This window comes from Pungitius pungitius, chromosome 3, assembly GCF_949316345.1.
Source record: "Pungitius pungitius chromosome 3, fPunPun2.1, whole genome shotgun sequence".
Classification (NCBI taxonomy): Eukaryota; Metazoa; Chordata; class Actinopteri; order Perciformes; family Gasterosteidae; genus Pungitius; species Pungitius pungitius.
The window spans coordinates 4,878,068-4,905,917 of NC_084902.1; the positions used below are offsets into that span (position 1 = coordinate 4,878,068).

At 43.3% G+C, this 27,850-nt stretch overlaps 3 protein-coding genes across 6 annotated transcripts in view; 2 read left to right on the forward strand and 1 right to left on the reverse strand.

Moving 5' to 3' along the window:
- Nucleotides 1-21,107, reverse strand: part of veph1 (ventricular zone expressed PH domain-containing 1) — a 48,038-nt gene extending 26,931 nt beyond the window's left edge. For both annotated transcript variants that reach the window (XM_062561104.1, XM_037465054.2), the window contains exons 1-4: nt 20,923-21,107; nt 13,811-14,276; nt 13,420-13,638; nt 11,213-11,387 (exon numbers count right to left, since the gene is read on the reverse strand). In XM_062561104.1, the coding sequence (XP_062417088.1) occupies nt 11,213-11,387; nt 13,420-13,638; nt 13,811-13,948 (532 nt within the window). In that variant the 5' untranslated portion in view covers nt 13,949-14,276; nt 20,923-21,107. The remainder of the gene's footprint in view (nt 1-11,212; nt 11,388-13,419; nt 13,639-13,810; nt 14,277-20,922) is intronic.
- On the forward strand, nt 976-7,338 carry ptx3a (pentraxin 3, long a). Of its 2 annotated transcripts, XM_037465094.2 has the most exons (5): nt 976-1,087; nt 1,171-1,319; nt 3,380-3,539; nt 3,716-4,146; nt 5,827-7,338. In XM_037465094.2, exons 2-5 carry the CDS (start codon nt 1,178-1,180, stop codon nt 6,465-6,467), a joined length of 1,374 nt encoding a protein of 457 aa, XP_037320991.2. In that variant the 5' UTR covers nt 976-1,087; nt 1,171-1,177; the 3' UTR covers nt 6,468-7,338. The 2 variants fall into 2 exon arrangements, with proteins under 2 accessions (XP_037320991.2, XP_062417086.1); XM_062561102.1 differs by having other exon boundaries at nt 976-1,319; nt 5,827-7,337.
- A 1,253-nt stretch (nt 21,108-22,360) lies between the features above and the next one.
- On the forward strand, nt 22,361-27,641 carry LOC119218990 (lysosomal amino acid transporter 1 homolog). Of its 2 annotated transcripts, none has more exons than XM_037473837.2 (8): nt 22,361-22,543; nt 22,777-23,166; nt 23,286-23,415; nt 23,632-23,719; nt 24,035-24,144; nt 24,336-24,437; nt 25,171-25,356; nt 25,521-27,641. In XM_037473837.2, the coding sequence occupies exons 2-8, from the start codon at nt 22,964-22,966 to the stop codon at nt 25,635-25,637; spliced, it is 936 nt and encodes a 311-aa protein (XP_037329734.2). In that variant the 5' UTR covers nt 22,361-22,543; nt 22,777-22,963; the 3' UTR covers nt 25,638-27,641. The 2 variants fall into 2 exon arrangements, with proteins under 2 accessions (XP_037329734.2, XP_062417089.1); XM_062561105.1 differs by having other exon boundaries at nt 22,845-23,166.
- The last annotated feature ends 209 nt before the right edge of the window (nt 27,642-27,850 follow it).

The window sequence follows — 27,850 nt, forward strand, 5'->3', positions numbered from 1 at the left end:
TCTGCCTCCTCCCCCTTCCATTGCTTCTTCCCGCTCCCTTTCCTCTGAGTGAGTGGAAGGGGCTGCAGTAATATCTGATTACAACACACAGGGCACCTCCAACGACGCATTACTCACCGCCTCGCTCGCAGCCTTCAGAGCTGCCTTCGCCTTCTACACTTACGACAGCCAAGAGTTCCCCACAGGATGGAACATTTAGCAAGTTTTTTTTTTTTTGCATATTTACTAACTTAGTCACAGGATACTCTTCATGCGTTTGCAGCATTTTGTGTAATAAAAGGGTTTAAGGGCTGAAAAGGATCAAAGACAGTTTTGAGACGGGGCCCATTTCAAGAAGCTGATTGTGGTGTAAATTTAAAACAGATCACTAGTCTTTCGGGCCTCTTACATCCTCACGCATGGCACATAGTGATTATTTTGATCAGTCAAACGAGTCCAAGTCAACACGATCTCATTTTGAACTAGCATTCTGTAGATTCTAACTACAAAACAATCCTTGGTAAACTGATTTGAAAGAGAAATAGAAGGAGTATAAGTCAATTGTTACGTTTATTAGTTTTGCTCCTGTAGAAAGTGTGGTTGCAGTCAGTGTTAAGGCCTGATTACTATTTGATCATCTGACCAATAGTGCTTCTTGCCCTGTGAGACTTTGCTGTAGCAAACAGTCTCACGCTGTCACCGTTTCCCAGTGTATATTGTCATGAGTTGATCCATGTTGCAATAAACAGCATTTAGATAAGTTTGTTTATAGGTAAATAGAGAAAATCAACGGACTAAAGAACTAGAGTATTATAAATGTGCGTGTGTAGCGAACGTAGCCCCTCTTTGGTAGAAAAACTTTACACTGCCAGGCTTCCTGCCAAAGGATTGCTCAGCATTTAGAGAGAGAGAGAGAGAGAGAGAGAGAGAAAGAGAGGGGGAGGTGGGGAGTCATTGGGGGGGAGGGACAAATATTGTATCAGAGAGTGAGGGGTTGAAAAAGACAGAGGTGGACCTGCAGCGCAGTAGAAAGAGAGACAGACGGGAGAGAAGCAGCAGAGATTAAAAACAGCCAGTCGCACTCATACAGACACACACAGACAGGCAGGTAGGGAGAGGACCTGAAACCTACCAGACACACACACACACACACTCTTTAAACTCTCTCTCTCTCACACACACACTCGGCAGCAGCAGCATGTTCCTCCGGAGGCTCCCCCAGGCCGCGTGCGTGCTGTCAGCGTGCGTGTGCCTGATCCTCGCCTATGAGGATGACGTGGAGGTCAACTACGCTGATAACTACAACTACAACGAAATCCCGGACGTGGAGAACCCAGAACGTAAGTGTTACAACTGTGGTGTGTATCAGACTGGGATCCCCAGGTGGACACGTTCCATTTAATTTAATTCCGGCAGCGTGTAATTGATTCCTTGCAGGAATCCTGCATGGGGTCGTGTGAAAGGTGAGCTCGGGACTTTATAATTCATCATCCCTTTATGCTCAGTATCATCACTGGACCCGAACTCAGCTACGAATATACGGTGCGAGACAAGACAAGAAAGTGCTGGACTTTGGATATCAGTATGATTTTAGTAATGATTTTAATGTAGCAATGGAGGGGAACACAAAGGAGTGAGAGTTGGGGTCCAGTGGCACAGAAGCCGCCTCACAGGTTGCAGAAAAAGACAGAGACATAGAGTCCAAGTGGTTAATTGTTTTGGATTGCTGGGTGCTCCACATTTGATAAGGGAGCTCAAAATAAGGTGATAAAGAAAAAGACAGAACGGATCACAGCACATAGAGTACAAAGACTCGACAGGCACGGACTGTATGAGCAGCATCAAAGAAAATGCTGAGCAAGAAAAATGGGCTTTTTCAGCCAACAAAATTACAGCATGAATGACTGGTCACCAACCGCGGAACCACAACAGTGTGCCGCATCGTCATAAGATGCAGTCGCCTCAAATGTTCTTGAGGCTCCCGATGAGAAAGTGTGAGTGCATGTGCACGTGTGCACGCAATTGATCCCTCAAAGCTTGTGTGGCATTGGCTTGTTGTTCTAAAAACTGGCAGGAAGTCTAATTGCATCGCCAACAGTTAATGGGAACTTTGCTCCGGGCATCGCCTGCGAGTTGGTTAAACCAGGAAAGAGGTGGGAGCAATGAGGTCGAAGGAACGCACATTTTTTCATAGTTGGCTTGCCGGAAAGAGTCAAATCACGCGGGTTACATGCAGTTGTGTATGCAGGTGTTAGGCAAGGGGGGAGGGGCGGAGAGAGAGAGAGAGAGAGGCCCGTAGGAAGACACAGATCAGTGCTTCTGACCTGCTTGTATCTGGTGGGAGTGGAATTTATATCAACAGGGGCAGAGAGGTCATGACACGGTTCATTTTTTTAAATGAATGACAGACAAAGACACGCAGTACTGCTTTTGTACAAGTATATGTGCACGTAAAGTACTGTTTGTAGATTCATTCCCCTAAAATCAGACAAATAAATGTTATTCATTAAGGAATAGATTTACAGGCAGTAATGGCTCACTAAAATAATAGAGGACTAATAGACACTACTGAGTCACAGACGCTAGTTTGGAGATTTATCTTCCTTAAGTCTTGACATGCACTTTTGGTTTGCCAAGTTAAAGACAGCAGAGTGTGTGAAGCTTCTGCCTAATCGCTTTGAACTTTGGGGAAAGGCAGACGAAACACATCCTGCCGCCCTGTGATGACACCACCTAAAAACACCTGGGTCTGCAGGTATGAACACCGAGTGTGAGAGGCTCATACGTTAGTGCGTCTGACGCCTTCTCACTCCCCAGGCTTTGCTTTATCTCTCTCCTTCTCTCAGCAGCTCCTTCCTCTTCATTGTAAACAAAACCTTCCTCTTCCTTCCCTCTGTGTCCTCATTCACGCAGGGAGACAGATGATGTTTCCGGAAAAGCAAAGTGGTTTATGAGTCAATTGTTTCTCTCTCAAGTTCTCTTAGCTCTCCTCTAACAACCTCATTTATTCTTTTACCTCCATTTTACGCATTATTTTACCAGTTATCTTTGTTTAAGTTGATGCACTCATAAGTGAGTGCAATCTGAACATATATATATAATAGAAGCGCATAACAACGTTTTGTAGTATGTCATTTTCTCCAAATACTACTACTATGGCAAATAAGCACCTCGCCTCATATGGTCCCACTTTAATGTTTTTGTCCTGGCCAAATGAATCCAATGATAGTTATCTGTGAATCCATGTGTACATTGCAAAAAGGATACTGGTTTTATCTCCTAAACCATTACGGAAACTGTAGTTCTGAAGATAAATCCGGGGTTGGGAAGGTGTAGTTGAGACAAAAGCAAATGCATCCCTACATGTTTCTTTCCATCTTTTTACAATTCCACCATGCAGCCACACCGAGTCAAGCCCCCTGCGTTTCTCGAGACCTGACCAGATGGGACAAACTCTTCTCTATGCTGGAAAACAGCCAGATGAGGGAGAACATGCTGCTTCAGTATGCAGATGACATCATCAAGGTGGAGATGGCTTCACTGCGTGCAGAAATTCTTAGGTTAGTTGAACAAAGACAAAGAAAGCAAGTAAATAATTGTTTCTGGATTAAATGAATGACAACAATGGATACTTAAGACCAGTGTCCTGAATTCAGCCTGTTCTTGAACAATGGTATGAATTGGGAACAAATAAATTCTGGTTCAAACATATTTAACTTTGGTCCTTTTTGGTCAGGTTCGTAGTCCAGTTCGGCGGCTCCTGTGGGGCCGCAATGGAGACAGCAGGGAGAAGGATGGCGTCGCTGTTAGAGGGCCGCCTCAAAGAAACCATGGAGCGCCTCAAACCCCGCGACTCGGCCTCAGCTGCCGCTGCTGCTGCTGCTGGGAATCCTGTCCGGGGTTTTAACCAGCTGGAGGCCAAGCTACAGCAGCTTCTCGCCGCAGCACAAGCGCAAACCTCCCGACTCACCAAGCTGGAGAACAGCTGCCTTAGCCGCACAGCGGCGGGGATGGGGTTGAATACAAAGCCGGGAGCCAAGCTCCCAGAGGAGCAAGAGGTCACACCACAAGAGGCGGCTTTAGACGGGGTGCTGGCTGCGATGCAAAAGACGAGGGTGGAACTGGAGGAGGTGCTGAGGTCATCGATGCAAAGATTACTACCCGCAGGTGAGATATCCATCTTCACACCAGCCATCTCTGCGTCTGTCATTGCCTGTTGCTTCAGTTGTATTTACCTTCACCTTTCTTAACAATGGCAACAACAACAAAAAAAACACAGCCATCCACCTTCAAATTTTCCATTTCTCCATCTTGACTCGTTGAGGTCAAACTTGAAGTAAAAGAACGAGAAGCTTGCTTGTCAATGCTCAACAACTAATCACGCAGCATGTGGTTGTCCCAAATACCTTTTACACTTCAGTCTGTATGTCTCCAGGCGCTTTGCTCCTCCTCAAGTAGCGACGTATCCTTTTGCCTTCACAATGACTCTGACCCAGCGCGGTCAGTTCAAACACTTAAGACATAACATTTATTCAAAAGACATTTAAGGCACAGTGCCACTTCATTCACCGAGCAAAACCTTTACCCGAACCTATTTTTGTTGATTCACATAATTATATAAAAGATAGTTTTGCATGTTTAAAGGTTATAATGTACGCCAATAAATGCAGGGAAGGATAACTTTAATTGGACTCCATGACCACAAACAAGATCTCAGAAGGGATGGCGTGCCATATGGTTTCCATTATCAGAGCTACTACTCTGGTTTACCCTGCTTGAAAAAACACTGACTAATACCAATCCAACTTCAGAGGTTAAGTGACTAAGTGTGAGTGGGGAGATTTGGACCAAGTGGAGTCCTACAAAAGCACCACTGAAGACAATTTAATTTCACAGAATGAATTCAAGACTGCAAAAAAAAAAGGATGTGTAGTATTATTTATGCACGTGCGCACACCTTAACAGTCCGGACATATAAATCTGGCCGACATAACGACCAGAGGGAGATGAAATCATTAGCCGGTCGCCACAAAAACCACACCAAAGCACCCTTGTAAACAGAACCAGATGGAAACCATCATGAGAACACTCATACACACACATACACACACAGACGCACACTCAGCATGTTCACCATTATTTTCTGAGTGAGAGAAACCTGAGACAAATTAAACAATTATTTGGCATCCAAGAGAGAGAAAGGGAGAAAAGGAGACTAATCAGGGTACCAAAAGAACCAAAAGAAAGAATAAGATGATGAAAATATGCACGATGGGACAGAAAGCAATAGCTTTTCATAAGGACACATTTCCTTTACCCTATTAGTCCCAGTTTTTTACACACCAAATAATATTCAAACAATAGAATTTCCAATGCAGAGTGACTTCAGAGAGGGGTAAAACAGTGAATGAGTATGTTTGAATGATTAAAAAGTGAGAGGAACAGCGGAAATGATAAATGAAGCAGAACGGACCAATGAACCGGATGATCCAGATGACCCAGAGGGGGAGAAGTGAGTGTGTGTGTGTGTGTTATTGTGTCTATGCATTATTAAGGAAGGACAAAAAACTCCCATGGTTCATGAACTCATCACCTGAACTTAAACTGAACTTTGATATATAATATAAAACCATGTAGTAATATAGCACAGGCTCTAGATAGCTTAGTTATGCCAATTTATCCGCTCCTGCCAGGAGTCAAGAGTCATAATCAAAGCTGCAGAAGCCGAGTTAGCATCAAAGTATTCCCCATCTGACCCAGATCCCTGAATATAAGTCCCACTTCTAAATTTGTGTGTGTTTTTTTTTGTTTCAAATATTCTTGATTTAATGCCGTCTTCATCTCCAGGTTGTGAGACGGCCCTCCTCTTTCCCATGCGCTCCCGTCGAATCTACGCCTCCGTCATACCCGACGCCCCTCTCTCCCTCTCCTCCTTCACCGTCTGCATGTGGGTAAAGCCGACCGCCGCGTCCAACAGAACCGTGCTGTTCTCCTACGGGAACCGCCGCAACCCCTTTGAAATCCAGCTGCTGCTGGGCCACACCTCCGCGCACTTCACCGTCGGAGGAGAGGCTCACCTGGTGGAGGCCCCCGGGGTGGTGGCGGCGAGTCCCGGAGGCGCACCCGAGTGGGTCCACCTGTGCGGGGCCTGGTCGTCCAGGCAGGGACTGGCGTCCGTGTGGGCAGCCGGCAAAAAGGTGGCCTCCTCCCCCGGGGTGGCGGAGGGACACGTCTTACCCGACGGAGGCTCCCTCCAGCTGGGACAGGAAAGAGGGGGCGGGGTCACGGGGCTCGAGGGAGGGTTCGACCCGAAGATGGCGTTTGCCGGGAAGATGACGGGGGTGAACATGTGGGACAGGGCGCTGTCCGAGGAAGAGATTTCCCAGCTGGCTTTGCGGGAGGGTCACGGCTCCAACCCAAGGGGGAACGTGGTGGCGTGGGGGGTGACGGAGATGGTGCCACACGGAGGCGCTCAGTTCATCAACTGACAGGTGGCGTAACTCTTCATCGTGATCTTCCTCATCATTGCGAACATCAGCAATCGTAATAAGCTTTCGTGATGAAACTGAAGAGAGCAACTTACAAAATGCCTTTACCATCTTGGTCCCTAAATTTAAAAGTTTGACTTATCATGTGATTTTTGTCATCATCATCTCCATCACTATTATTGCTGCAATGAATTTTACTGGAAATGTTCGAATGAGTGAAAGACAATGCTGCGAGAGACTGAAATGTATTTTTGAACCAAGGTCATAATACAACAATTATTGACTGATTGACTGTCATCCGTCCCAATTACAGTCGAAAGGAGAGGTTCACACAATTGTGTTAATGATATGTTGTCATGGGCAGTGCAGCATTTAATACAGGTCTATTTGCTGGACAACCAACAACTGCAGAAACAGCTTCAGACAACATCGTTTTAGAAACTTTACTTCAAAATGTTCTTGAATTTCTGAATGCTTTTAAATCATTTTCAAGATCTTACATTCCCAAACGTATACTCATCAAAGTGTTTACATTCATATGTTATTGTTAGTTTATTTTGTGAGTTAACTTTAGAGTTATATTTGTGTGTTTTTTTTAAACTAGATAATGTAATGAGTAAAACCATTAGATTTGTAACCTGATTGACATTTTTTTTTGTCATTGTTAAAAGAAAATGAGGGCAATGTTTACAGACTAATTGTTTTATGAAATAGCTTGTGTTATAATGTAAATTGCTTTTACAGTTCTTGTGAAAAGGTGAAAATGAATGTATTTTGCACATAAATATATTTTGTATAACATGACTGTGTGAATGGAGAGTGAGGTATGAATAAACATCTCATGTTATAATATATTCTCTTTCAGTGTCAGTGTTTTTCTGTCATTTCATAATCTTTTAAAGTCCGATCAAGGCTTATAGGTACAATCAATGAATACACATTTTGATCGGACTTTAATTGGTCACATAACATTTTCTGTTTACTCGAAGCTTATTATTATAAGTAAAATGTCTGGCTGTCCTGACATTCTTTTTTTTAACAACCGTTCCTCAAATCAACTTCCCACCTGGCCGATGAATTGCTGAGGATCCAAAGGAGTGCAATTTCAAACACGAGCTCCTCGCGTTCATGGGACAAACTCATTAGTAGTTCCATATGTTTTCCACTGTCCAGAATATTTGGCCCAAATCTGAGACTGTCTTCCTCCTCTCAGATCGTGCCACTCACTCCCAACCAGGACTCAAATCTCTTGCCTGGTCCATCTCAGCTGCACTATTCCCTCATTGCTCCCTCGCTATTTCGGTTTGGTCTCCAGCGTTACCCAGTTACTCCATCGTCTCGGATTTTTTACCTGCCGTGGTACGCGGGCCCTTGTAATTTGTTACAATGCTGAAACCCCTGATGCCTGACACACCGGCATTGTTACAAATGCATGCTGGATAAAGCCTGATCTGCGTTGACGTTTTTGCACCAAAATGACAGGTGCAATCTAGCATTGCTAGATGATCCACATTTGTCAGTTTCTAAACAATACACCTGCCCTGACTAAAAGGAACTAAATGCTATTCATCAACTAAAACGAAACGTTTTCATTTGTCACAGACTAAATTGATAAATAAATAATAATAATATGTAACTAAAACCAAGAAGTGTTATCAAGGCGTAGCACGTTTTTTACCGGTGGACTATACTAGTTGAGGTAAAACAAACTGCTTTACATAATGCAACAGAAACACCCAAAACACTGAGCATCCTTGCCATGTGACCATCTTGAATAAGGATGGAAAAGTTTGTAGAACACAAAGCAAAAAGCCTTGTGTAGTGAAATCACTACAGGACTACATTTGTCTCCATGACCAATGCAACGGGAAACATGCCAAAGACTAAAAAAAGAAGCTCTGAAAGTTTGAATCACACAGGAAATTGTATCCAGCATATCCAAAATAAATTAAAGACACAAATCCTTCCATATAATGCATATAATCTCCTGTCGATTAAATGCAATCAGACAATGACATGATGAAACACCAGCAAATAGAGACAAAGAGCACCAAGTTGTTGTGCAGGTCACACACGCTTATAGTCTACTGAGGCCCATCCTGCTGCTTGCACATTAATGACATGCAGCAGGTTTCTCCTGCAGCAGAACCTCTGGATAGTCTCCGACGGTTCCTGTCACTGTGACCCATCATGAGAAAGTCACCTTTCACACTGACTCCTAAACATCTCGCACTCTGTCTTCTATTTCCCTTACAAGACAGTAACTGGATGTGTTTGGCAACAGGGGAGCCCAAAAGGACCCGATACATTCCACACTTCAGTGTTACCTTAAGGAACTCTTTAGCGATGCCATATTTCTCCATGTGCAGATACCTTTACGCTATATCCTGCTTTTAACTTCCTGTAACCAGTGAACGTGCACGCACATCCTCGCTTTAAATGGAACAAAGGACAAAAACTGAACTGATGAAATTGGTGAAAGCCTGCATGCAACGACCTCAGAAACAAACGTAAGTGTAAACACACACACACAGTCCAGCATGTGTGATCACCCCGCCCCCCCCATCATCAACATCACCCGAAACCCATTACATCAGCTCACATCTTGAACAGAGGGGCTGCTGGGGAAAGGAGAGGTCATCTGTTTTTACTTCTACACGCTTTTGTATGTGTGAGTGTGTGTGCAAAAGGTTTGGCATGTGTTTTTAGTCTGGTGTTTATGTTGCGTCGTGTTTACGTTGCGGTTTGAGAGGAGAGAAGCAGAGTTTAGCTGGACTCATAGAGGCAACGCCACAAATGGACTGTTCAGAGCTCAGTAGAGGAGCCTCAGTGGGGGGACTAATATCAAACGGTCTCCGTTGCTATAAACTCTGACCGGGGAAACGTAAATCTCAACTTACTTTTATAAAGCCCTCAAGAAAGCCTTGTCTCAGTATGTATGTATGTGTGTGTGTGTGTGTGTGTGTGTGTGTGTGTGTGTGTGTGTGTGTGAACCCAAATCAGTTTTTAACCTCTGTCAAGTTTTTTACCATCTATTTGTATATAGATATAATATAATAATATACACTTCTAACCCCTTTAAGCTCTTAAAAAAGGCCAAACTTTGCGTTTCAGTGTCTTGAAATGTGATATTATGTGATGACTTTTGAGATGTCATAAACCTATTGGAAGGATATTTTCAGATCAAAGTTCTGTAACAGTTATTATGACTGGATCTCCCCAGAGCGGCCGACCAATTCGACATGTTCATGTGGAAAACAATCAAAACAAGGACCTACTCGTAGAAAAAAAAAAAATCCAAAATGAACCAGAGAAGAAATTGCATTAGCTGATTTGATTTGCTCTTTTGTAGAAAGCTGGGGTGTTTCTAACTTCAGAGTAAACATCTGCACCTTAAATGCTCTTCGGATTTCGACGTGTCGACAAGCATATGTTTTCAACACAGTACTTAAAGGAATAACTAATCTTATTAGTCTCACATAGCAGCTTTAACCAGAAAAACACCAGATTTCCATTTCCCCGTTGGCAGGGTATCTCTATTTTCAGGCAGTTTCATTACAAAAGTTGTAAAGTGTCTTTCAACTGTTTAACGCTCTGAGCCAAATCGCTGGCTAAACGTCCCATGCATAATAAACGGAGAGCGGAGAGCTAAGCTGTTTCATGTGCTGAGCTGCTGGCAGCTCGGTGGGAGCATCACTGGTGCTGCATGAGGGGATAAGCACCATGCGGTAGTGTGTGTGTGTGTGTGTGTGTGAGGTAATAGTTCAGCCTGTTGCCAAAAGCACAAAAAAAAACATTTCGCCATGTATGCAGAATCATGTTCACATAATGACAGCTGAACTATTTCAAGACAAGAAGAACTGTTCTACTAACTGAACCGCTGCATGGAGGCACCCTGTGCTCCTAATGGAGAATGGAGTGTGTGTGCCTGTTTGTGTGCGTGTACAAGCCTGAGGTGTCAACATAAAACTTGTTGTCTAGGTCGGCTCAGTTTCCCTCCCCGAGCTTAAAATAGTACAGATCACATCAATACCTGAGTCCAATTTGAGGAGTGCCTCAGCTAGATTTCTATTATTTGTTTGTTAATTAATTGTGGGCGAATCAATGAACATGTTCTTTGTGTTTTGAAGCAAAAAATAAGACACTGCACAACACAAAACATCAGTTCTTTTCTCCACACAAAGGGTCTTACGTAAGACTCTGTGTGTTGCGTCAAAGGGCCATCGAGGAAAAGATGCTTTGCAGCTGCTGTTATTTACCGTCATTATGATTATAAAAGCACTCAATACGGCTCATGCTAGGATAAGACATTGCTTTTGCTACTGCAACGACTGCAGATTACGACACTAATTCATTTTTCCACTCCAGTAAACCAGCTAATCCCAATGTTGCACCACTCACAGTGAGAGCATGTAAGTATTACTTACTACAAGTCCCACCCACAGCCGCGAAAAGAAATACAACAATCCTTTTGATGTTGTTTCTTAAACAGAGCTCTCCTGCAAAGCTCCTTCTGCGTCCCTCCTTCTCTTTATAGTCCCGGCCAAAGCCACACACCTATTCGCCCCCCCCCCAGCACACACATCTTCCTACACACAAATGTGCATCTGTAACTACCTGGAGCAGCCTAGAAATAAGCAAAGCAGAAGAACTGTAATGCATTGAATTTAAAATACGTTGTGTGCTTGTTAATGAATAAGAACGCATCCTATTTCTGCATATAAGCATGTGTGTGCGCGTCCTACCTCCGAGCACACTTAGCGTTATGGCCTTCGTGTGTTCAGCCAGCAGATCAGCCTTGGCGATAGCGGCCAGGGAGAGATAGCTGGACATGTTCCTGCTCAGCTCCCTGTTCCCGCTCTGCAGGAATCGAACCGCCACGGGGACGGCCAGCACCATGACCGAGGGACAACTGTAGTTCTGAGGGGACAAAGAGAGGAGAGCAATCATCATACATCCAACCGAAAGGAAGAGGGCAAGTGGACATACATTTAAGGGATGGACAAATCTTTTCAGACTGCCAGAAACTAATTCCTGGGTTTGTAATTCACAGCATGAAACAGTTTGACCTGAAGATATCCTGACCGCTGTGAACTACACATCAAATAGATGTTAAGTCATCTGACAAAAAGCAGCAAGATTAAAATTATAAGACACTTTCTCACTTTTACCATGTGAATTCAGTATGTTGCGTAAAGGAAAGAAAGTGTGTTGTGTTCGAGGACGCAGACACCTGGAAACGTTTTTTATTCTGTGAACCTTTGCAGGAGGAAGAATGAGTAAAGGGATTTGAAATGCACTAGCACCCTCAACAGGACAGACTGACACCAACTGTATGTTTTTGGGTGAGTGTGTGTATGTGTGCAGAACAATAGAGGTATAAAAAAACCCACATTTAGCTGCTGAGACAGGGTTTAGATTTTAAAGCAGTGGTTCAATGAATCATGTGGTGTTTTAGGATATGTTTCATGATGTATCATTTTCCTGCAATGTTAACTGCACTCCTTATAATTAATCTTGAATTGAATATTTCAAACTAACCCATCCTCATGTACTTCATGAATACCCAGAATGCCTTTCAACCAGATGTTCACAGTTGATTTTCGCAGTAGAATATTTTACATCTTTCTGTCTTTGTCTGTCATGTCTCTGCTCGGCCACTAGATGGCCCCGCAGAACGATATTCAAGATGCTCCATTAATTATTATCTGTCAATCTACATTACATTACATTGAATTCTCCGCCCCATCTCTCTCTTTAATCTAATCCGGGAGTCACTTAAATGCCCATATTAAAAATGATAAAACCATGTAGTCGCAATCATAAGCCTGAAATCTGCAGGCACATGCATTTGTGCGTGTGCGTGGTGCTCAAGCAGTGAACTGATGAAAATCTTCTTCCTGCAGTCTGGCTTTTGCTCTTCTCTGTGGGAGTCTGAGTGGAAGGGTAAGGAGTGTTTGTGCATACAAAACGCAAGGAAGACAAAAAGAGTGGAAGAGATCATAGAAGAGATGAAGATAGGAAAGTCAGAAAGAACGAGGGAGACTGTGAAAATAGGTAGAATGAAATCAAGAGGAAACAAGACAGAACAAAATAGAGTGAAGATGACTGTTCAGAATCAAGAGTTCAGAGCCTGGAGTTGCTGTCAGAGCTGTCAGAAGCTTTAGTCTCACCTTCACATGAATGTGTGCAGTTACTTTCCCTCAAGAATCTGTCTCATTAAGACAGAATTAAGCACATTCCCAAAGGAAATGAAAGGAGGGGTGTTGGGGGGGGTGGGGGGCTAGGGGTGGGAGTGAGTAATTGAGAGAGAGAGAGAAATAAGAGAGAGAGATTTGCTTTTAAGTCTTTCAGCTTCAAAGACCTGATGTGGGAAGTAGGCACGATATAGATTTAAAATGCTGAGGGTCATTTTAAATCTATATCGTGCCTACTTAGTACTTACCCCATCAGATCACATAATGATGATGATGATTACATTAAGAATATTTGCTCTTGAAGCAAAAAAAACCCACCTCTGAATATAATGCATAATGGATGAATAGTCTGATTCATACATTGATTAATACACCCAATCTTCTTAATCTATTTCTACTTCTAAATTCTCAAAAGTGCCTTGGTATGTGCTTTTCGTATTTGTAGTTGTGTGTTCCCCAGTTGCCGGCCAACTCCAAAACGCCAGCACCCCTGCTCCGCCAGATGTGAACTGATACATATCTGTGGTTATTTTTAGTTTGGTACGTGGTAAATTCTCCCATCCAGAGGTGGGTTTGAACCGTGAACCTTTGTCTATGTGCCAAAACATGTCCATGTTCTTCTTTAAGGTTGTGGTGAATTTGTGTGATTGTCAGTGCAGGTGTGTGTGTGTGTGTGTGTGTGTGTGTGTGTGTGTGTGTGTGTGTGTGTGTGTGTGTGTGTGTGTGTGTGTGTGTGTGTGTGTGTGTGTGTGTACCTGCAGGATACAGCTGGTGATGTCCGAGGCTATCTTGGTATGCGGCGTGTCCTCTGTGTTGTCACCTTGCGGCGTGAGGTTGTGCTCAAGACACGACTCCCACAGCCCCACCAGCGCCGTGCTGTGCCGCTCGATGGAGCCCGTCTCCCTAATGGCCGTGGTGATGCGCGTTATGCAAATCTCCACCACTGCCTGGTCATTGTCGTTGGTCAAATAGTCCTGTCAGCCGGCAGACGGTGGGAAGATACAACAACAACAACGATACGGTGATAAATGAAGGACAAAAAGATGAATTATGGATAAGGACATGAATAATTATTCAAATTGACATTTGGCCGTGTCCTTTTCTTTGCATAATGAACATCTATGTGTGGTGGTTCTGCATACTGACCTGTGAGCAGGAGATGGCCTTGATCTGGTCCAGGGCCTGAGACAGACAGGCTTCGATCTCTGTGTCCTCCAGAGAAAACAGGTCCCCTGCTCTGGACAGATCCCTCTGGCCAAGCACCTGGCCGAACAGCTGGTGCATTCTGGTGCTGGTTTGGGACCGCTTTCAGGCCAGCACGGGACTGGTGATGCCCAGTTTAAGAAGCTTGATTGGCCAATAAATCCCTGACATGATGATCAAGGAGAGCAAACTTTTGAATAAATAACCATTTAGAGAGAATAGAAAGTTTCTTTGTATGTCATCCCCAAAGAGTACAAACCATCCAAAAAGAGTTTTCCAGACATGTTAGTGTGTTCTTCAGTACAGTCCAGTGTCGGGTAAGTTGGACCCGATGTTTTCCTGTGTCTGCCCGAGGTCTGTTACCATGGAGACAAGGCGTTATCTGGAGTGCGCGTTCTACAGCAGAGCCCTGAGGAGAGAAGGGAAGGAAGAGGAAGGGATGAATAAATTAACTAAAGAGGACTAAATGCTGGCATAGTCATTTTGTATACAAATATGAATATTCTGGCAAGCAATAAATTGTGCAGCTGAGAATGACAAAAACAACTTTAACGAGAAAAGAGTGGATGCAAGTCAATGTCAAAGGAAAAGTAGTACTTAACAATAGGGTACCCGAAGTGTTAGATAACAAGATTGAAACACAAATATCTGTATGTAGCCACCAGCAGATGACACAAAGGGAAACAACTGGCCCGGCTCTGTCAGAAATCAATGTGTGAAGGATGTGAAATACATGACTGACGGTAATGTGTGACTATCAGCTACAAAATCATACATACCTAGAGAGGCTCACACACACATGCACTCTGGGAATGTGTGACTACAGTTTCCACTTCACAGAGCTGTTTGCTTAAACTATGCAGCCTCAGTGACATTTTGGGTGCTTGTGTGTGTTACATCCTTTAGTCCAGTGCACATTCCACACTGTGCTGGGTTCAAATTACAATTTAATCCTAAAAGGCTAAACCAGTTTTACATCAAGACTATTCAAAAAAGATTCAATGTTTTGAATGTATTCAAACATATCACTTGAATAGTTGTATTGCCATTCAGTATTAATTTCAGTACTGTATATTTTTTCATAATGCAAGAATGGTTCAATGAGAATAAACAGTCCTCGGCCTTGAGGTCTTATGAATGCAGGCAGAGTTTTTGTGTTAACCATTATCACTGTTCCTGTGAAATTCAATTAAACATTGAACTATAAGGGGCCTCGGCAGGGGGGAGGTAAGTTTTACAAACAAACACACACACACAAATGCAAACACATGCACGCACAATCAATAGTAGGAAACAGACACTTTCTTCAAAGCCGATCCCATGTTTGCCTGCAGCCTCCATTCAGAGGATGAGCAGCTATATATGTGCATCTGTCACATTGTCTTCTCGCTAAACCCGGGTTTTCACTACGATCGGACGTCATCGCAGCTCTGAAGAAGTCACATGGGAGCGAGCCCAAGCCAGAGCGAAGGGCGGCACAAAGCGGAGCACTTGGGAGGCCGTTGTCTCTCCTGCCAAGTCGGTGATGGCCAGAGAACACCCCCCCCCCCCCCCCCCCCCTCTCCTCCCCATTGACAGGATACAACATCAGGAGTTCTAATTGATCCGAGCAAAGCTCGCCGGGACTAAAACAACAAAAAGACCATAAACACAGAGCGAAGCACACACACACACACACACACACACACACACACCGATTATCCTTGTACAAGCCACAATGAGAGCTATTTCTGTGCATGGTTGGAGGTACACTACGTGTGTGTTGAAGAGGCAGACATCAATTACCTGAAGCATGTTTTGTATAAATGCTTTTCACATACATTCTTCAACGTTGACACAGTAAGATTGTGAGTTTGTTGGGTGCACACGAATCCACGGAGTTCATGATATTTTTAGAGATTTGTCACTTCAAAAGGAAATTCAGAAAGTAATTTAGAAAAAAAAGCAGACTGTGGAGATGGATCTGAGAGAGGAAAAAAACAAGAAAAGAGACACCGGGAGAAAAGGAGGGCTGAGAATCAGACACGATGAGTGAAAGAGAGCAGCAGAGCGACAGAAGACAGAAACGTTTCTGTGTCCTGGATTCCCGTCCTGTAACCTACAGACAACTCGCACACTGAGCGTCCTTTATTCTACCTGACTGCCTCACAACAATAGCTCTCATTCAAACCCACCCTCACACACACACACACACACGTACACTGTGCACATGCCACCTTTTCCCACCAGGCGAGGGAACTGTCGTGTTTATTTACTTATCCTTTCCTGCTCTCACAGCCAGTCTGAGTGACTGAGCCCTGGTGTGTGTGTGTGTGTGTGTGTGTAGGAATTTCAGTTCTTAAACAATCAGCTAGTTACTATTAATCACCCAGCTACGGCTCAGTAAGCTCAGGAATGTGGCCTTTAAACACACGTTCGCAGCAAAAAAAGGTTTGCAGTCGCTTGTTCCCACCTGTATTTGTTAACTTTAAATACCTCATAATTATGTGAACTGCTCGACTGAGTTGCGGTTTTACCTTTTTGTCCTGTTGGTGTGGAGTCATTCCAACAATCATCCCAATGAAGTCTGATTGAATGTAAAGCTGTGTATGGGCCATTGGGTGAGGGGTGCTGGGGGGTGTGGGGGGGGGGGGGGGGGGGGGGGCGTGCTGGAGCCTCAGGGGAGGGGGGGGGGACCAATGTGAGGACAATGTGACTGAAGGGCCTCTCTCTCTTCACTCCACCTCTGCCTCTACTTTCTTCACTCAGCGCTCTGAGAGAGGAAAACACTGGCTCTTTTGTATGACCTATAAGACAGATAAACCCCCCCCCCCTCTCTTCTCTCCCCCCGTCCCTCCCTCTGCTCAGTCGGCCCTATCTTTCTGGGTAATGTGCACCTGCTCGGTCTGCAAGACACCCCACACACACACACACACACACCTACACACACACACACACACACACACACTTTAGAAAGTAGCCGAGTGAAAGGGAGAGACTGAAGAAAAAAAAAAAGAGCCCTGCATTCCACTCTCTTCTCCACATTAGTGCTTCATATCCGAGTAACTTTCTTTCGCTCTTTATTTATGCACAGAGGTATTAAGAAGGGGGAAGAAGGGGTTTGGGATAGAGGCTGCCTGGACGTCACGGCGAGAAAAAAAGCTATTTGAAATTCCTCGCCTCACGCCATTGACGCAAAGACGGCCTTCACTTTACAGTCAGCAACCATTTGGAAAAACCTCCTCTGGACTTTTGCTTCTTATGTTTGCTCTTATTGGAGCTATATGGTTCAATTAAACAAGTACTCACTCTGAAAATTGCATGTTAACTTTGTCGTAAAGAAATAAATTCTGATATGCAAACAAGTAGTATGTGTTTCAAGAATTGCACTAAAATAACTGACTGTTCATGTGTCCAAATACCTATGGCACTTGTTGCTTGATGTTGGGGAAAGTTGGAGGGCGTCCCAAGAGATGCATTAGTGTCAATACGCGGGGTGCGAGGGCAAGGAGGGAGGACTCAGACGCGGAGTATTGGAAAAATAAAAGGATGTTAATAGTCAAAAAACTCTAAATCCAAATCACTCCAACCAAAAAAGACAGGAAGGAGGTGAAAACAAAACCAACAAACACAAACAAGGACCTGGACTTGAACTTGAACTTGAAACACCGACATACGTAACTTGACACACTGACATGTAATGACGCCACACAAGACAAGAGACTCACCGTGCTTAAATACACAAGGGAGGTGCAGCTGATTGAACACAGGTGGAAACGATCAGGCACGGCAGACAATCACAGGGGAAGACAGGACAAGGCAGGAAGTGAAGTTACCCAGGGACACAAGAGACATTGAACTACAAAATAAAACAAGACCCCAAACCGTGACAATTAGAACATTTCTACCAGCAGTAAAACTTATGACCTTAAGACTTTCTCCTCCATTAAATGCACAGAGAAAATAAAAGTGTTCATGAAATAGCCACAGTGAGACATAAATACGTTTGATCTGAGGATTATTTTCATTATTAATTACTCTGTCTATTATTTTCTCAATTGGTGGATTACTCGTTGCTGTTGAAGAATGTTAGAGAATGGTTCAAATGAAAACTAACAAATTCTTTACTTTTGTTCAACCAAAAGTCCAAACTCCAAAAAGGTATTCAGTGAAGTAAACACTGAGAAAACAAGCACGTCTTGAGCTTAAATTTGACAAGAAAAATCGGTAATCTGCTCTAAGGCGATCAACTTTCTGGTGATTTGAGTGCATCACAATCCTTCCAGGACTCCTTGAAAAACCTGTGAAGCAACCCAGTCAACTACAATGTCCCAAATGTTGTATCCGTGTGACAACAACTCAATATTTCTAAATGTTTACGCCAGAAGGCCTCCGAACATTAAACAGGCAAAACACTCTTGTCATGTCTTCCCGTCACATCCGGAGCAGGGATCCACTATCCATAGTAACTGTATTCTAAAGGCTGGTTTTGTTTCGGTTGTTCTCAATAACTGGGCCAATCCGTTATGCAACTGATGCCATGAAATGAATGAGTAAGTATGAGGACTAAGTCACTACGGAGAGATTCCTTCAGGACTTGTCTGGAAATAGGTCCAAACCGCCGCAAATAACTCTTCTTGAAACCTGGACACCTCAAAGTTTTTGCATAGGAAAATAATGTATGAGTGTACGGTATTATATGTGTGTGTGTGTGTGTGTGTGTGGGACAGCGGGAAGGTCCTCCATTATTGATGCCCTGCAGTTACGCTGCTGCAGAGTAACGTCTGGGAATTACACTATGACAGGAGCTGGAGAAAATAGCAAGTGTGAAAACACACTGAAGCCACTGGGAGACGAAGGGAGACAGAGGGGGAGACGAAGGGGGACAGAGCGAGGAAACAGTGAGCAAGAATGGGGTGGAACACAGGAGTGACCATCTGACTTCCTGTCTCTTGAGAGCAGTGGCGTGGACCCCGGAGAGAGAAAGCGGAGCACAGGAGCACTCAATGTGCCACTCGTGGATGTCACACTGCTTACTGCAGATGTGCTCTGAATGCCAAAGAGGAACGTTCAGGGTTCAATGTGACTTTGTGGCCTTTCATCCAGCTGATGGACTAATCAATGTATCGTTCCAGGTCAGTTACTAAGTAGTGCTATAAATAAAATATGACAGTATAGGAATCAGACGTGAACTATAGGAGGATTTACCAATAAACCCACAGATTTAACCCAGATTGGTGAAAGAAAAACATATTTTGGGACCCACCATGATGGATTCCAAGGTGAAATGTAGAAACATAACAGAAAGAACCAAAAAGAACATCCCCTTCTAACAGAATGTCGTTATAGACTGATATTTGTGTGTTTTCGGATTTGTTTGTGTGAGTCTCTGTAGGAATAACAGTGTGTCCTATGGCTTTGAATCCGACCAAAAGAGTGGAGAGAGGGGGATCATCTTTGCCCTCAAGTTTGGTTCTGCTGCGCTGGGAGACTCTCGACCCCTGAGAGGATTTCCATAGCAGAAAGAAGTGCATTACCGCCACACTCAGCCAACTACCATACACACACACACACACACACACATTTTTAAAGCATTCATTATTCACTGGGCCCCGCTGCCTTCTGCAGCCCAAACTCAGAGAGCTGAGCGGAAGCATGTTCTGCTTTCAGCATATAAGGGTCTGACGCAGGCTTCAACGAATGAATTCAGTGCATCAAATATTAGGCCCTCATTCGGAAAAGAAGTGAGCTGCATTTAAATATTCTAAATATGTTTTCTGAAAGTTAAGACATTTCTTTCACAATTCGCGTCCCCACATTATTTAGGCTTCCTGCCTCTGTGTGAGTAGGTGGATTGAACAGGTGGTCATATTGTGCATTTATGAGTGCTATCAGAACAAGGAAATGCTCAGATGTGGAAAGATGACGCCACATAAACCCAGTTAAGCCATCCAATAATTCCTCATTCCAAGACAGCGTGCGTACGTTTTGTGAAACCCAGTCAGATGATGAATCAAAGTATAGACTAGCAATCCCGTGTAAGGCTACACTAATGTATATGTTGTAAATGACCCAATAAAAGGCAATGCTATTTGATCTGGTCTTTACAGGTAAGAAGCAAGTGCACGAAAAATGTTGTATGTTGTATGATGCATTTTGGATGTATGCACCTGTCTTGTCCTGTGATTCACTGCCAGCCTCCACATAAAAGGAAAAGGAATGAAAACTTGACAAATGGATTGCGAGCTGCTATTTGGATGGTGTTTACAGCATTTTTTAAATCAAACTAAACTCCTTTCACGTTGCAGGTGAGGATTAAAATATCCGTTAGACATAACGCATGAAAATGATCTCCCCCCTCTTCCCCTTTCATATCTGTCTCAGAAGCCTGTGACCTTGAGGAGTACCTCCTCTCTCTGTTACCACACACACACACACACACACACACACACGCACGCACACACACACACACGCACGCACGCACACGCACACACAAGAGAAGAAATGCACGGGACAAATTTGAGTAATGCGACTGAACTGGCCTTTCAAGCTCCAACAACACATTGCTCGTTATTTGCACTGAAATACTGAGGGAGGTCAAGTTTAAATAAAACAGGTGTAAAAAAAAAAGATTTCCAAGATAACTCGATGTTCAAACTTTTCACCATAAGGTGCCATAATGTCCGCGTCTCCACTTTGCCGTGTGAGGGCAGCATGTGTGGTCAGCGTTTCTTTAACAAGTAACCCTACGTTGCATTCCATGCATTTGGTGACAACCCACGAAACCACGCGTCCTATCCACCTGCGTGCTGCCCTCATGTCCTCCCTTTTTAAATCACATTTAGATTTCACAAGTACACCGCATGTGTCGCGCACGCCGCGGGCGGTGGTGTGAACGAACGGCGTCCCCTCAGCCAGACAACTTTCCCCACATCACGGAACGCTGGTGCCATGCATTGCCTTTCACGCCAGTCTTTAGTGACAGAATGCCGTGCAAACGCCACCAAAAATACCACAAATAAATAACAACAGGAGCCAGACTCGTTTCCTCCCTCGCGCAGTGTGGGACAGCTTACCCGCCCCGCGCAGGACGATGGACGCGCCGATTGTTGTGGACGCAGAGCCGCGTTCAGTGAGTCCGAGCCTCGGTTCGAACGAAGCGGCACATAGCAGCACAAATTCCCCCTGCTGCGCGTCAAGTTCTCCCTCGGAGCAGACCTTTCATCCGTGCCAGTCGTCCACTTCTGGAGAAGCGCGCCATCGCGCGGTTGAGGAGGGCGCGGCGCTCAACAGGTAGATGGGAGTCGGGGGGGGGGGGTGCATGGTTAGGGCTGCTGCCTTCGAAGTAGATCATGGGTTTCCCTCAGCTGCTGATACACTGATGGGAATAACAATTCACAGGGATGTAAGTCACGGCTTTAGGTTTTATGCTTTTATTAAATAAATCTGTAATAAATGCAAAGTCAGTCCTGATAAACTTGATTCTGATGTTAGTTTATGGGGCTGTAATTCTGCTTGGGCTGAAATTAAAACGTATCGCTCAAAAGATTGTGCTCTTATTTCAATTTCGATATATGATGTCTCAGAGTTTACAAGGAGTCGTTTAATGCAGCCTGGTACCTCACTTGAGGGGGGCTAAATGAGGCCTAATGGCTTCATGGCTGTATTCCAGAACAAAGTTATCCCTAATCTGTTTTTTCCCGCTCAGCCATCCTTTTTAAGGTTTGCTTGAGTGCCATTTGACGACTGTTGGAGGCTAAATCAAATAAACATTATATTTGTCAGCTTACAAGCCCAACTAAAAATCTACTTCATGTCTGAAAGTAATGAAAACATTGTTATCATTTTATTATCATTATTGAGGATAGGGATAGCAGCAGAGGGCCATTTTTCAAATAAATAAAAGCCTAATGAAGCCGATTCTGATAATGAAGGAATGAACAACAAAGAAAAAACATTATTCAGTTGTTGTAGTTTGAGGTGCAGCCGAGTAAAAGTGTAAATCAATGCATATATTAAACTATTACATAATCTAAATATTTCACTCCCTTGCACACACTAGAAGGTGGTTGCAGTGCTGAATCATGTGGGAGGGGGAAAGGGGCGGGGGCTTATTTCCAAAAGGCATTGTCCACCGGAAGTGAATCCGGATTGAATGTTTACTGCGCGACAAAGTAATATGTCGCTTTCAAAATAAAAGCGATGGATTTGTCACTTGGCGTTTGGCTGGTAAACACATTATTTAAAGAAAAACATTTTTTTAATTTTCATGATCATCAGACCAGACAAAACTTCAGTTGTAAAGTAGTTGCCATACTTTACATCTCTGTTTAGAATTTGGCTAAGCTAAACTGTTCGTTGTTAGCAGAATTGAATGGAGTTGCATCGTATATCGTATATTATTTACAAACAAATCATGATCTATGCTCTACAGAATCATCTTACACAGCGGTATGTAAAAGCTACTATCTATGCGGACTTTATTGTGAAAGTTCTCACAGGATGTTGTAATGTCATCCAGGATATCTTGTCACTTAAATTCCACCGGCGATGGCTAATATTAAGCTAGGAGCTCATCTATAATGTTCTTCAAAGGCGAGACACGTCGTTTACGGAATTTGGCGAAGACGTGGGGAAAACCTACTTAGACCCATAAACACTCTGCAGTATAACGGAGTCCATTTCGTCATTTGAGCGGTAACCGGAAGCTTATTTGTATCCCATATTTATGCGTTTGCATCTCACACTCAAGTCTATGTAAATTAGCCGTAATGACAGCGTCTTAAGCTGAAACCTAAACAAGCAACCGTCACAAAACATTGAATGGAATGAAATGCAATTGAATTAAAAGTGTTGCGACAGTTGCCAGTCCAATGTTCAGTATTGTTACTTGATGCAGCTTTTTACTGTTTTTGATGTTTCTTTTACAGACAAGTCACATGACAAAACAAGTCCTCACTCATCGCGTTGGGCCTCTTTGCGTTGGGTTTGGCTTTAGTTGCTCACACTTTGGGAGCAGCAGGAGCAGCAGGAGGAGGAGGAGGAGGGGGAGGAGGAGCAGCTGGAGGAGGAGGAAGACAGACCCTGCAGCTGCGTTGCGGGTCCTCTCGTACCGCCATGGCCTCCGCTCGGTTCCCGGGGGGGAAGAGTGTGGACGTGGCCGCCAACTGGACGGCTCCAGCGCCGGGCCGGCCGGTGTGCGTCAACGGGACGCCGTGGATCCTCTACCTGTTGGAGGAGTGCGTGGACAACGTGTGGGAGTACTGCAGCGTGGTCATCGGTCTCGTATCCATGTTCTGCTTTCTGATGTCCACTCTGCCGTAAGTAGCCACGTAGTGTTGTTTTTTTCTGGCTGAAGTGCTAGTTTAATATTATCCACCCACCCATTCATTCATTCATTCATTCATTCATTCATTGTGATCTCTCAATCCCCCTGTAGGCAGGTCTATGAGGCCCATCGGAATGGTAAAGTGGAAGAGGCTATGTCTTTCGGCTTTCTTTTCTTCCTCTTTAGTGGAGATTTGACCAGCTTCGCGGGCTGTTACCTCACCAGCCAGCTCCCCATTCAGGTAAACACGAACATGCCCGCTCCTCCTCGGTGTGTTGGTGTCTGCACTGTGAACTCCATCCATCTCGGTGGGGTTAGTCTCTGGCAGTCCTCAGTTGTAGTCAAATCTAATACATCTCAGACTGTATACTCACCCACTCCTAAGCATATAATGATGCAAAATGTATTATTTTTGTTTTTCATTTTTTTTTCTTCCCTTCTCTCCATTTTCTCTTAGCTAGTCACAGTGGTGTTCTACATCTTCACTGACCTAATTCTCATCTCCCAGTTTCTCTACTATAAGATCAAGAACAGCTCCAGCAGAAGTAAGCTCCGACACGTGAAACTGCTGAAGTCTTTCCTGCTGTTGACTCAATACATTTTTTTATTTGCATTGAAAAGCAGCCAGACACCTGCTAACTTCAGTGGTGACAGATGCCGTTCCAAATGTTATTTACCTCTGATAAGTGGTAAACATGGAAGGATGTTTAATGCAGACTGTGCAGCTGTCTACTTGTAGTGAGGTGCCTTTTGCACTTGTAACACAATAGGTATAGACACTGTGGAAGTGTTACTTCATGTTTGGGTTTGTGTGTCTTCACTGTCAGTTATTTTGCTTTGTGTTTGTCTGAGTGCTCTAGAAAGCCCTGTGTTGAAGTGGCTGTGCTTCACGTGGTGTGGCGCTGCTACGTTAGTCCTGCTGGCTTTACCCAAACTCATCGTAAAAAATAATGCAACTTTAGACCCCAAGGTAGGTAGATTGTGTGCCATATACTGTATATATATATTTGCACCCATCTGTCTATGTGTGCAAGTGTTGGATTAAGATGCTTGTAATCATTTAGGCCATTTTTTTTTAAATAAATGTTGTCCTTTTGTTTCTTGTGTAGTTGCAACATTTTACCCCCTTCACCTCTCTCTCTGTGTCCTCTTCTTCACAAGAGTCCATCTACCTCGAACTCGGTGGAAGTCACTGGCTATATATGTGGGTACCTGGCATCTATATTCTACCTCAGCTCCCGTTTCCCCCAGCTGTATAAAAATGTAAGTGCCCTAGATTTCAGGGCAGATTTTTTGGTTTGCATGCGAGCAGTTCCCTCATGACGAGAGATCCTGAAAAGAAACTTTACTTGTAAATATCTGTTAGTTATTAACAAGGACCGTGAGTGTGTTTTGACAAGGCGGTTGGATTTGTATGTTTGCGCATCATAGAATGTGTGTCATGTTATGTCCCAGATGTCAATGGCAATGGTGCTGTTGTGTTCATCATGGTGTCTCTGCTGCAGATAATGATCACTGGAGGGGGTTTCTCTCAGGAGGCTGCCAGTGGGAGAGAAACCTCTGGGCACACGCACCCTGACTATTGTAAATCATTTAAGTCCGATTTGCCCTGCAGGAATTCCCTCATGTTGAATCATGCCTTTGCAGAAAGCCTCAAACTCTTTCTCAATATCACTCCTGGGGGCAAGTTGGTGTCATCCAGCATGGTGAAACCTAAAAGAATACATACACACACAGGGATTTGTCTGTATCTGTTTAGAACAAGTAGACAGAAAGCAAATCCCTTGTTGTGAGTGAAACCGAAACCTATCTTATAGTAAACCTACAGGCCCAGAACTTTTCCTTTTTCTCTGAAATGTGGGTTTTATTTTTTACACATTTGCGCCAGGAGATGATTCAACCCTAAAAGCACAGTACACACTTTAGGGAATGATAGTCGACAAAGTCGTGCTGTATTGGTCCATGAATAAAATACTGCAATCTCCATTCTTTGCAGTTCCAGCGTCAGTCTACGGAGGGCACCTCCTACCTGTTGTTCGCCCTGGCCATGATGGGCAATGGGACTTATGGGTTCAGCGTCATCGTGGTCCTGCCTGCACTGAAGGGCTCCAAACGGACCTTCATCATCAAACATCTGGCCTGGCTCATCGGCAGCCTGGGAGTCCTCATACTTGACTTCTTTGTATCCTTTGAATAACGCGATGTCGTATCTGTCATATCCTCTGATAATACCTGCATGGGGAAACGGTGACTCAGTTATTACACTTTTTTGCCTCTGTTTTGTTGTTTCGGGGAGGTAACATTGCTGAAATCCGTGTTTTTCCGTTTGAGCCTTAACCTAGTCAGGTGACCGCCCAGTTCATCATGTACAGGAAGAACTGCTCGGCTAAAAGCAGCACACTACTCCGTGTCCCAGAGGTGGAGCCTCTGCTGCGTGAGGAGGTGGAACTGTCGATGTTGTAGGACACTGAAGGGACACCAGCATTTTGTTTTTTATTCTTCTGGGATGATCGATTCACTTAGAACAACTTCGCCGGATGGTGGCATATGCATTGTTCCAGCCGCCATGTTGTGGTACCGGCAGGGAATTCCAAGGCGCCTTTAATTTATTTATTTTGCCGTGAAGATGATCGACTCTATGGTAAAAGGAGAGTCAGCGCTTTGTCTTTATTCCAGGGGGATTAAGTTAAGTCACATTAAAGTATCACTTTAGAGCCATCTTTGTTCTGGCAGTCGAGTTAGCTCCAAGGGAATATTGTCCTGTTTATGAAAACTGGTATTACTCGATTCTCTTTTGGATGGAATAATCTTTTGGGATCATTGCAAGCTTTATGGCAGAACGAAGTGCCTGTTGTACTCACACATTCTGACAAGGTAAATACAGCTGGACAGGGTGGCAACATTATGGTAAGTAAGGGTCTTACCTGATAAGGTAATGGAGAGCCATAAAGTACAGAGATTATGCGAGCACAGTGATAGACTGGTAGTTGTTGTGGATGGTTAACTGGCTAACAGGAATTAGTCATAAACTCAACGTAGGATTATTATGTTTTTTCGGACATTTCTTTTCAGCGGATATTTTCGTAGCAGCACGGGTTGTTCGCCCTGGCCATGATGGGCAATGGGACTTATGGGTTCCCTCCACATAGCAAAAGCCTGCCTCTATGGGTTTCTAATGACTTATTTTCTAATTCAAAGGGATTTGGGATTTCTTGATTCAATCTTTCTTTTTTTGTAGAGAAACAAGTTTGTCTTTTCTCCTTTTTTTCTTATATACAGTTTTAGAACAATGTGTCATTTAAGAATTTAAATAGAAAAATGTAACATAAGTTAATTTTGTTACTATGGCCTGTGGTTTATTTAATCAACATGCTGTTTTTCTATGTTCATTGAGTATGATCTGCCTCTGCTATTGCGATGATCAACTGCTACTGTTTTCCTGTAGTTGTGTTCTCTTTGCTTTTGGAACATTTTCCAAATATTGAAACCCATTCTTTGATCAAGAATATATTACTTCATGATGATGTTTTTTGTTAGATCTAAGAATAGCAACATTGTTAATGATTCAAATTAGTTTGCACATTTGTTGTACTCTGAAAGCAGAAAATATCAAATATTTATTTTTAAAATATCTCTTTTATTCTTATTAGCTTCATTGCAACTGTTCAAATAGTAACAGAAAACCAATTAATGACAACAAATCAGAGCAAAAATAAAACCGAACAAATATGCCTTTTGATGACCAGCACTTCATTGGACTTTCACTGAAATCATTAGGAAAACTTAACAGCTTGTTAATCTTGGACCAAATAATACACAACGTGTGTGTGGTGCTGCATAACTAAACGAGAGATCTGCACTTTTTGCTACCTCATTGTGGTGAGGAGACAATTTTCTTTCCCCAGCATACAGGAAGAGCTGACTCACATCTTGCATTTAAAATAAAGAGTAAAATATACAATTCCATTTGTAGCGTCCAAACTACAGTGTTTTCTTAGAGAATTACAGTAAAGTATAAGTTCCATCAAAGCGGACTGGCTTTCTATTAGCCAGCTGATGCAATCATCTGGATTTATGTAGATGTTGGGGGGGATTTCTTCTGACAATATGTTTATTGAAAAGGGAAATTTATTTGCAAATATATGCAATTAAGGTCACATCTTTATACAAAAACAAAATTTTTTGCAAATGAGTTTTGTATTGTACGATTCATACTTTGATCGCTTTCCCATTCCTTTTATACAAGTCTGATGTAGTTTTCAAGCATGGACAAAAAATGTATGTGAATATTTTTACTGTAGAAGATACTTATTGGTCACACTGTACTGCTCTTATGTATTTATTTTCTTAAAATTCTGAACTGTACATTGGTAATATTGCAAATGTGTGTTCTGATGTAAAACCACGCTATGTATGACAATAACTATCTATATTGTACAAAGCTTTAATAAACTACAATATACAGTATATCCTCACTCAACTTTTTTTTCTGTTTTTCTGATGAGAGGGAAATAGATGAGCAAAAATAAATGTCTATAAATTAGTATTAATCATCACAGCCAAGCCATTTCTAAAGTTTATTCATCTTTTGGAGGTGATGGTTGAAATTTTTAACTATTTAATAAAATAAGTGTTTTATTCCAACATAATTTCCACGGTTATAATTCTGTGTAAAT